Source organism: Narcine bancroftii, chromosome 10, assembly GCF_036971445.1.
Source record: "Narcine bancroftii isolate sNarBan1 chromosome 10, sNarBan1.hap1, whole genome shotgun sequence".
Lineage (NCBI taxonomy): Eukaryota > Metazoa > Chordata > Chondrichthyes > Torpediniformes > Narcinidae > Narcine > Narcine bancroftii.
Genome location: NC_091478.1, coordinates 16,894,021 through 16,904,776, shown reverse-complemented (window position 1 = coordinate 16,904,776; position 10,756 = coordinate 16,894,021). Strand labels below are relative to the sequence as shown.

Below are 10,756 nucleotides of genomic sequence, written 5' to 3'. Positions count from 1 at the left end.
TTATAAATGCAAAGCATTTTTTGTAAGCATGCTGTGACTCTCCTTGCTTTGCAAATGATTTGATTAGGTTTGTTGTTTGTTTCAGTTACTATAAATTTTTAGTATGTTCATAATTTAAATATAGTTACAAATTCTAGTGACACTTTAAAAACTGTGTTCTGATATCCCCAGAACAATAACATTGTGTATGGGAGGACATGGCTGTAGGTAAAACCACATTCAAGCATTCAATGTAAACATAAAAATCAGGGATAGTATTGACTTATATCAAATACCATTATGGTAATTAGAAAAAAGATCAGCTCAATGTACCTTCCAAGTTTGCATTTCCTACTAAGAAATTATTTAAGCAATACAAAAGCTTTGGATGATAAAGATGCACACACAAATCATTTTTTATTCCAAATAATTACTTTTCAAACTTTATAAAGAAGGGTCTTTTGAAGAGCTGAAGAAACAAGCAGTTTAGGAGATGATGGAAAGAATTAAGAAGGGAGTTCACCTTCGGAAAGTTCATAGTACTGACAAGGTAATGATATTTTAATTTAGTTTTCTATCTTGAAACTATAAAATTTATTCACAAATTCCTCAATTTATTTGGTTTTACTTTTGGCTGAGGAATCCTAAACAGGAATGCATTCATATTTGTAAAATTAATCATTTACTAAGTTGCCAATTTGTCACCTTGAAGAATGGGGGAATGCAAATTTTGGATGGCTGCAGCAGAGCAGGTTTGTCACTAAATTTGTAAGTTTAGAGTCTTAAATTGCTTCCTTTCAGTTGATTTTAAACATGGAGACCTCTCAAACTTTTAACAATGGCTATTCAACTTCTGGTTGCTACTTTCAAATTGTTCTTTAAGGAGAGTTGAGTTTGTAGGAGGATTAGCAAAAGTCATCACCTGCAATTACACTTATTCTGCCAACTTAATTCTGCAAACTTTTTGACTTTTGCCTTTTGTGCTCAACTCACTGGTGGTAGTAGCAACAGCCAGAGCTCATCTTCCTATTATCCAGCTCCCAGCCTGGGAACCTCCCATTGCCATGATTTAACCAGTTTAATCCTGCTTGTCTCAATGAAGTAAAATTGCATATCCAAATATTTCCATAATATTGATTTCTCAAGTCTCAATAAATAAATTTGCTTTTGTACCTGCTATAATGAGTTTCACGTAAGCCATTGCTTCAATTCTTAAATGCTGAAATATCTGAAATTTTTAGTAAAGCAGCATTTGCATCCCTAGTTGTTTCTTTTTAAATGCATCTTTTTATCAATATGAAGAAAATGTTATACCAATGAACATAAATTTGTTTCATTCTGTGATTATCACTTTATTCAAGATTTTGAATGGTTTACAGATCATTGTGAATTGTTGGTCCCAGGTGTAATCGTCTCTGAATGTCATTTTCTCCTATTGATTTACTTGCTTAAAAAAAGCCATTTTTGGTGCAGTACATGTGTATTTATTTTATCGTCACCCTACTCCAATAAAATACTGCAGAGTATTTAATTCTGAATGCTTCTGAAATTCCTGTAGCCAAAAATTCCACAAATCAGTTTTGTATTTGATTGATTTACCTTTGGTCGCATTTCCTTTTGTTTGCTTCTAGACTCCACTTACTAAGAACACAACTCAAGAATATAATGCTTTACAGGAGCTCAGAGGACTACTTGTAAGTCTTAAATTTAGTTCCAATTTACTTAACTTTTCTTTTTCTCTTCATCCCTTCAAGTTCCTTTGTAATTGTGTGGCCAACCAAACAACGCCTCCACAAATTCCTTGCAGACACTATTGTCAAAACTATCTGAAAGCAGCCTGAAGCAGTTTAGCCCTTTATTTCAGCATGTGGTGTTGGTGTTTCCTACTCTTTAATTGAACTCTTGTTGTTTTCCTCATATGGACCAGCAGTACAGAGAACAGGAAGTAAAATGAAGTGGCCTCAGTTGGATAACTATCGGCTATGTATTGATTCCTTATAAAGCAGCATAATCTGCCTAACCACTCTAATGTGAGAGGGATGACCTAATGGTTGGGAAGAAACAAGGCAAAGAGGATTATTGCTGTTGCCTGTTGGATGCATGGATACCTTTTTTTATGAGGTTAAGAATCTGAGGTGTTATAGATCTTAAATTGATTCACTGCTCAGGACCATAAAAACTGAGACAAATAAACATAGATTCCTCCTTTTGATCATGAGCTGAAGCTTGGGAAAGAAAGATAACATTAAGAAAATGAGTTAAACAGGAAAATCTGCAATAGTAATGTGATACATAAACTTGCTGGAGAAATTAAGCCGGCCATAGGAAGCAAAGACTAGGAGATTGTTTCGTTGATCACCTTCATTCTGTGAGCTGCAATAATAGGGATCACCCAGTGGCCAATCGTATAAATTCCACAGCCCATTTCCAAGTCAAGTCACACTGTGTGTGTGTGAGTGTGTGTGTGTGTGTTTCTCCTTTCCTCCAGCTTCCACCCTTTCCCTCTCCATTCAGGGAACTACCACCCCCCCCTATCTCTTCTCTGTATTTTTCTCTCCTGCCCTCTCACCCATATGCACCTATGACCTCGTCTTTTGACCCATGCTCCTCCCCCTGCCCCTCTTCCCTCCTATTTCCACCTATTTATACAGACACCTGCCTGCTTGTCAAAGGGCTCAGGCCTGAAATGTTGGTTATATATCTTTGCTTCCTATAGATGCTGCGTGACCTGCTGAGTTTCTCCAGCAGTCTTGTGTTTTACTTCGTTACGAGAAGGTATTTATCCATCTTAAAAGCTGCAGCATTAGAAAGATTCGCTGCAGCTCTCTGATAACCATCATTAACAGCGACTTGGAACCAAAATGTTTCAACTTGACCAGGGTGAATGCCATTTGTGACTTGTCACAGAACATGCCAACCATTGTGTCAAAGCCCACTTCAGAAAGCTGAATACACTCATCTTGGCTGTAAGGTTAGATTTTAATCTTGGGTGTCATTTACTTTTTCAGTTGGATATAAACAAGCATATACAACACGACGATCATGGAAATTGGACAACAGTTATTCTGCAATCAATGTTGATAAAACAGTTCACCTTGTTAAAACTGTTGCTATTTTGTTGAAGTTTTCTGTTACCTGCCATATCATTCAAGGGTGTGGGTTTTGCAGGCTGAGCCCATCCTTAATTGCCTTTGAGATGGTGGTGAGCTGCCTTCTTGAACCACTGTAGTCCTTCATGAGTGGATACTCACACTGCTGCTATGGAGGGAGTTCCAGGGTTATGGAGGGAGTTCCAAGTTGTTTGGTTTGAAAGGTGCAGTCTAAAGACCCTTGGCGAGTTGTGACCGTACACCCTGTACATACTGTTGGAGTGAGTGAATAGTGGTCAATGGAGTGCCATTCAAGTGAACTGCCTAGCTTCAGTGTAGTGTTGAGCTGCTTGAACTTTGTTGAAGATGCACTCATCCACTTGCCATCAATTGACTGCGCTGGAAATGCCACCGGTGCTTAGTGGCGTGAGAAAAATGCAATGCAGGTGAAATTTGTGAACCTTCACATATGAAGCAAAGCATCCAGAGAATATGAGGCTCTTTGCATCAAACCGTACAGAATAAGAATGCAGATGGAGAATAGATGACTTTTTTTATAAAAAAGAGCAAAGTGAGTGGGAAAAATTAAACGTACCAAAAAAAATTAAGTTTTCTCATTGCACAAATCAGAGCATTAAATAGATAATGAATTTTAACAATTATATGGTTTAACACAGCAGCCATTTCTGTAGAAGAACAGGTAGAGGCAGGTACAGTGGGATCCTTTGAGACACTATTCAATACGTGCATGGAAATGAAAAAAATGGCGGGTTATGCGGTGGGGAAATTCGAGGCAGTATTAGAGTAGGTTATGTCAGCACCACGCTGTGGGCCAAAGGGCCTGTACTGTGCTGTATATTTCTATGTCCTAACTGCAAATGTAAACGATGAGAAGCTGAAGAGATTCAGTGATTCCAATGGAGCCATTTCAACAATTTGATGCCTCAGACAGTCATTGTTTTTATCAGTAGTGTTGTTGGAATGGAGATAGTGACAAGGACACTCTTTATAACCCTCCATTTTTTTTTCATTTCCATGCACCAGCATGGAAAAAACTTAATTTTTTTCGGTATAAGTTTAATTTTTCCATTCACTTCGCTCTTTTTAAAAATATAGTCATCTATTCTCCATCTGCATTCTTATTCTGTACGGTTTGATGCAAAGAGCCTCATATTCTCTGGATGCTTTGCTTTGTATGTGAAGGTTCACAAATTTCACCTCCATTGCATCTTTCTCACTACTAAGCAACTGGCATTTCCAGCGCAGTCAATTGTGATCTCTATGTTGGTATAAATTTTAATGTGGCACCATAAGAAAATTTATTAAATAAATAAACATGATTGATTTTAATCTTGAGGATCAACTTTAAATCTTTTAATTCAGACGCACAAACTCACATGATCTATGCTTCCTCTTAGGAAATGCTTCAGGGCTGTGGATGATTTGCTTCCTCTCCGTCTTGGTAGGTTCTGAGGTGGACAATGAGGCCATTCAGGGAACTGCAGACTTTCCCACGGAACTAGCTGATTGCACCTCATTCTTCGTCCTCAGTGGCCAGGTTCCAGATTTTATCCAGATTCTTAACTCACTGGCCAGATCAATGCCTGTGTTTAGGCTGTTAATCCCCTTGGAATCTTCATCACCTCAACGAGATAAGAAAAGGTCAGCAAAATTTCTTTGAGCCTTCTTGTTCTCAGAATACAAAGATAGAAATTGTTCCTATTTTACATTTGCTTTTGAGCCATTTTTTTGTGGGCAATATTATCTTCTGAATACTTTCATTGAAAGTTATATTAGTTCATATTTGTAGATAGGTTCTTAAAGTGTGACAGTTTCCAAACAGCATTACAAGGTGAGTTATCCCATTGATGAAAAAAGTTTCGGGAACAGATGTTACTGATTTCATCAAGGACATGAAAGAAGCTATCTGTGATGTTACGTGCTAATTTTAATTTTTTTTGCATTGCATTTCTTTTTCTCGAAGAAATCTCATAAGGATGGAGGATTGATGGCTTTTACATGGGCTACAGAAGAAACTGAACTGGAAAAAGTCATATGGCACAGAAAGGAAAGAACAGAAACTGATGCTGGTAGCAAGATCTCGACACTCCTCTGCTTATTATCAGTACAAGTGCTTGCTCCATGTATCCCTAATCATTTAGTCAACTGACCATTACAGAAGTAAAGCCATTTCATTGCAGTAAATGTAAACGTTTCCCCTCATTTAGGCTTCAGTTCTTGTAACCCCCAAAAACAAATCCAGCTTCGGTTTGGAAATGCAGTGTACATAATACAGTTTCACAATTATTTTCTCATTTTGAAGTAGTTAGACCCAGAATGTGGTTTTATTATGTTTTTAGGATTTTTAAAATAATGGCTAAATTGTGAAAAACATAGTTTTGATAATTAATTTCAAAATTAGCTGGCTATTTAGGAACAGCCTTGGAGATTCTTGTAGAGCCACGTTTCTCTTCTAAGTGTACCAGTGATGCAAATGAGAAGATGATGATTTTTATATATTTCAGGTTCTCAACACAAAGTGGAGGGTGTGACAGCACAATCCACAGATGCTTTAAGTTCGGAAAACAAATTATTCAGAAATAAGTTTAATCGGATACCAGTTCGGGGAGAGTTAAGCAAGAATGTAACTTCGAAGCATCCGGCTTCCTGTTCAATTTCAAGACACAAGGAAGATAACTAGCCATTTGTGAGTTGTACTGTATACATTTGACATCTTTCAAATGAGTATTAGAATCTAATTAGTTATTTCAGTTCCTTTCATGCTTTTAAAGAAAAAAATGATTTTCCAGATATGCCTTTTTGCAGGAAATGGTAATTATTGATGATTAGAAAGTCTCTCTCTTGCAGATCCTTTAATTGTATCAAGGGAATAGCAGAATGTTGACAATTAATAACGTTAGCCAGTTTGTAAGGACATTGGTATCTCAATAGCCATGTGATTTTAAAAATGTACATGATTTTGTTTTTGACTTCGCACTTTACAGGTACAAAAACTGGGACTATAACTTTTATTTTGCAAACCAAAATTATTTTTAGATCAAAAATGTGCCATGTTGGTGAAAAACCTTTTGACTCTCACTGGTATTCATCTGATCCTGTGGCTGTTATGATTGTTTTTGTCTCTTCCGCCCCACCACCCTTTCACTAATTTTCTCAAGACCACATCAGAGATGTATGAATTTGCCATTTTTTTCCATTACAGAAGTTTTCACGTAAATAAATTGCAATGAACCAGTGTCTATAAGAAAATTATTTATCCTTAACAATCTTTTGAAAATCCACTTAAAACGTGCCAGAATCTGCGGGGTGTTTTTTTTTAACTTATCATGAATCTAAAGAGCTAGGAAAATGAATGCTGTGACTTGTAACTTTAAATGTCATATTAACCCCCACTTGAGATGAACATTTCAGTAGGGTTGTAATTAGAGCTTTTAAAAATGAATTGTTTGTTCTGAAATGGCATTAGAGTAATTATTCCATCTGTCCACACGCGCGCATTTTGGATAATTTATCAACACAAAAAGTGCAAAGTAAACTGGATCAGCTTGGTGTTTTGGTGCTGCCTTTTGGAAATTAAAGCTTTGAAGTGTTGCATTATTGTGAAATAAACCTAGCTTTTACAGGTGTGTGCCACGCAAAGATTATACAGGTGTTAAAAGGGGTTAATCAGCATAAATAGAAACGGAAATTACTTTCTGATCTGAGTCTTGCTGATGCTCTATTCTTTTGAAGCATTTCATCTTTTAGTGATGTATCTGTGATCACTTCTTAAAGAGCATGATTAATCGTTAAATTAAAGGCAAACAGAGAGTTTGAGGCCGTGAGGAAATGTCGTAGCTATTCAACTTAGTTTGTTGAACAAGGTCACTTGAAGCAGTCACAGAAGGATGAGCAAGAATTGTGCTATTTTCTGTCTTTCAGACCCTATTTTCTTTTCCACGGTCAATTCACAAGCAACAATGTTGTTGTACAGTGTGTGGATAAGAGAGGACATTTAATTTGTGAAATTGAGAGTTTCTTGACATTGTCCTTTGTTAATGTGCTTGTCCTTTTCCCTTTCTCTTAAAGGATTAGACTTTATTAACTTGCCCAAGTAACTAAGGCACTGATGTTCGATCCCCTGTATAATTTATTGTGCCAAATGAAGTGTAAAATACTTTAACAGAGAAGGAAATTAAATAATTCTTTGCAAATTCAAACACAATGTATGATAAATGGAAACTGAACAGCACTTTGTATTTTCATGTTCTGCACAGTCACGGTTATTACGCAGAATAAAAGAGTTACGTGAACTTCCTTGTTTAGTCCACGAACTGCTTATTAACTGATGAAAAATGAGACTTCAGGATAAATCCTTTGCTGTTGAATCAGCATTTCCTTTATTTTCCATTAACTCCTGCAGTACTAGCATTCATTCTAAAAGCATAAGTTGATCCCATCTCTAGGCTTCTCTTGGCATGGCTCAAGTTGTTATAAAATGCTGTTCTATAAGGTATTTTTATGGAGGGCCCCTGCTTCGAGGCCGGCACCATCGACAGAGAAAAATCTGCACCTAACCGCTTTTATGAAGAGCTGTGCCTCGTTGTGTCCTCCAGAGCCGGTGGAGGTGGGGCAACTGGTGCTGTGGCGCCACCTGCCAACATGACAGCATCATTCGCCGTGAGCTGCGTGGGGGATTTTGGGTAACAAAGATGGCCATTGATCATTTTTCTGCCCGGCGCTGCCAGACACTCAGGTCCCAGTATTAGTTATCTTTGCCGTGCCTGACACTAACTGAAATAAGAGACTGCAAATGGAGTTTTATCATGGGTGTGTTCCCCCACAGCCTGTCCATGGATCACCTCCTATTCAGGAAGTATCTGTAATATCTTTTCGCCCAAGATCATCCTTTCTAACTAAAGTTTGAGCAGTTGATTAATAATCTTTCTCATTGCTAAAATACCCAGTTGCCATGGGTAGGGGTGGCAGCTGTTTCCCGATATTCCTGTTTCCAGTACAGGCAAGTGCCTTCTCCCAATGGGACTGGTGCAGGAGTTGACCACAAGTGTTCATCTGTGAAATGCTGCTGTCAGCAGCGCTCCCCTGGGATGCACAGTTGACACATTCCGGATGGCCAAAGACTAGATATATGCCAGAAGTCAATGCATTAAAATATAACACGAAACAGGAGACCCGAGGGAGTCAGCGGCCAAATATCGGACAGGTGGAGTACGCACAGACATTGTTCTGTTGTCACCAGACCGTGATAGCCAGCTTCTTGCAACATGCAGCCCTTTATTGCTCATTGTTTGGATGTTGTACAGTATTCTTTTCAAAGCCAAAGAGATAAAGGCTTGCAACAGAGACAGAGGTGGGCAGAGAGGAAATGCACATGGGCAGATAAGTGAGCAAAGCAGAGAAAGAGACAAAGTCTCTGTCCCTGCCTAACTCTTACTTTCCATTGCGTGTCTTCCATCCTGATTTGTTCTCGTTTCTCCATCTCTGTGCTTCATCTTTGGATCTTGCTGCACTCCTCCATCTGTCTACCTTCTCCACCCCTGTCTTTCCCTTCTCTTTGTCTATCCTTTTCTCTCGATCAGAGGAAAGTGGGGCAAAGAGGGAGGATGAGGGGGAGGGGAAAGAAAGAGAGAGCGACAGAAGGGGTGTAGAGAGATGGGAATGTGAGGGCGGGGGGGGGGGGGTGTGTGGGAGAACCAAGAAGGGAGAGGGAAAATGTGGAAAGGATGTTAAAGAATGTCTGCTGGCAGCATAAAATGCTTAACAATTTGATACAATGTGCCTGTTCTTTTTACTTGGTTCTACCTTCCCCTGTCACCTGCCCCATTCAACCTCTGCCTCTCCTCATTGCCTGTACCCCCCACTCTTCCCCTCGCACCTCCCCTGTCTGCCTCCTCCTTTTTCCTTTAATGTTTATCCAGATTCGATGTTTAATTCTTCTATTTTGCCTTAAACATTATTCTTTTTCACTTGGCAGGACTTGAACATTATGTTTAGATGCGAATGTGAGCGCAGAGTGTGGGCGACATTGCTCATCACAGCTTTGCCATATCTGCCCTTCTCTCCACGTTTTAATGTTGAGTCAGGTGTATTCTCGAGTTGCTGGCTCTCAGTCCAAACTGAGTGGAGGACTAATGGAAAATGTATGCAGTATTCAATTTGGTATATAGCAGTTCTCAGGAAATGAGACTTTAGTGGGCCCATCTTCAACTGGGTCCAGGGTCACGGGCTGACAGCATCATTGCAACGTTATGAACCTGCCGCTTGCCAGTTGCTTCCAGTGGCTGTACATTTATGAAACGAGAGAGTGCCCCATTCCACCTCTGCGACCAGCCTGAGGAAGGATTGGAATCAGCATCTTGCAGCCACCCGTGGAGTGTTTATGAAGGTAGTGTCAGCGACGTGAGGTAGAATCTCCGCCTTTACAGTTGCAATTTTTAAAAAACTCTATAAAAGGGCCTGCAGATTGAAAACTGCTCAGATTTACTGCAATTATGTGATGCGTTGCTTTACAATTAACTGTTTGATTATGGCTGCAAAACTGAAGGTTCTTCTCCCTTGGAATCTTTTTATTATGAAAGACTATTCAAGAGAAGCTGATCTTTGCTGACATGCTGTTTGCTGAATTTCAACTTCCTGTTTTTAAAAAAAAAAATCACACACAAGAATTGAGAAAGGATTCAGTGGCAGAATGACCAAATTACAGGGCAAACATCCAAAAGGCTAAAACATTAATCAGGGGATTTGACTTTTGATCTCCTCAAAGTAGCTGGGGAAGTTGAATTCAATTACTGAAATAAATTTGGAAGATATACAAGCTTCAAACTTCCTGCTTTTTGTTGAAACCCATCTTGATTCACTAATATCCTTAAGGGAAGCAAATCCACTCACCTTCCCTAGTTTGGCTTGTGAGTAGCTTCTGACTCTCCATGTACTGGATTCTTAAGCATTCCTTCTCTTCAGGGGCAATTCGTGATGTGGAGTGCATGTGAGCAACATCCACGTCCTGTGAAGAAATAACAAATTTGCTTTTATTGCAGAGAAACTGCAGGGTGATATTTCAATGGGTTTAGTCTAGTGCAAGTTTGTTATTTTGTATTCCTTTTTTAATGTGTATAAGGTGGAGAGAATAAATTAAATGGGTTTTCTGGTATTCTTTGCAAACATTTGCTAATTATCATTAAGGTAGAGTGATCTCAAGGAGATGTGCAGGGCAAGTTGGATTTCAGATTTGTTGTCAGAGTACATACATGACATCAAAACAACCCTGAGATTCTTTTTCTGTGGGCAAGGCAGAATTACCACCTATTGGCAGTGGGGAAAAAAAACTACACAGCGTACACATATAAACAAATAAAGAACTGTAAACAGATAATGATTGTAAACCAACTGTGCAAAAGAATTTTTTTTTAATTATTGAAGTGCACAAGTAAGAGCCCCTGATTGAGTTGGTTGTTGAGGAGTCTGATGGTGGAGGGGTAGCAGCTGTTCCTGAACCTGGTGGTGCGAGTTCTTGATGGTAACAGTGAGAACAGAGCATGTGCTGGATGTTGTGGATCCTTGTTGATTGCTGCTGCCCTCCCTGTAGATGTTCTTGATAGTGGAGAGGGTTTTGCCTGTAATGTCCTGGGCTGTGTCCACTACTTTTTGGAGGGCTTTGTGCTTAGGTG

The 10,756-nt window shown here is 39.0% G+C and overlaps 1 protein-coding gene across 1 annotated transcript; it reads left to right on the top strand.

The window, feature by feature from the left end:
• Positions 1-438: 438 nt before the first annotated feature.
• On the top strand, positions 439-10,308 carry LOC138743896 (shootin-1-like). Its single transcript, XM_069899469.1, has 5 exons — positions 439-529; positions 1,611-1,673; positions 5,053-5,158; positions 5,594-5,775; positions 9,064-10,308. The coding sequence occupies exons 1-4, from the start codon at positions 473-475 to the stop codon at positions 5,767-5,769; spliced, it is 402 nt and encodes a 133-aa protein (XP_069755570.1). The 5' UTR covers positions 439-472; the 3' UTR covers positions 5,770-5,775; positions 9,064-10,308.
• The last annotated feature ends 448 nt before the right edge of the window (positions 10,309-10,756 follow it).

Bases quoted from the DNA above. Each gene is read 5' to 3' on its own strand.
- LOC138743896 (XM_069899469.1), top strand. From the start codon at position 473: ATGATGGAAAGAATTAAGAAGGGAGTTCACCTTCGGAAAGTTCATAGT. The intron at 530-1,610 runs GTAATGATATTT...GTTTGCTTCTAG, and splicing joins AAGTTCATAGTACTGACAAG to ACTCCACTTACTAAGAACAC. The intron at 5,159-5,593 runs GTAGCAAGATCT...TATATATTTCAG, and splicing joins AAGAACAGAAACTGATGCTG to GTTCTCAACACAAAGTGGAG.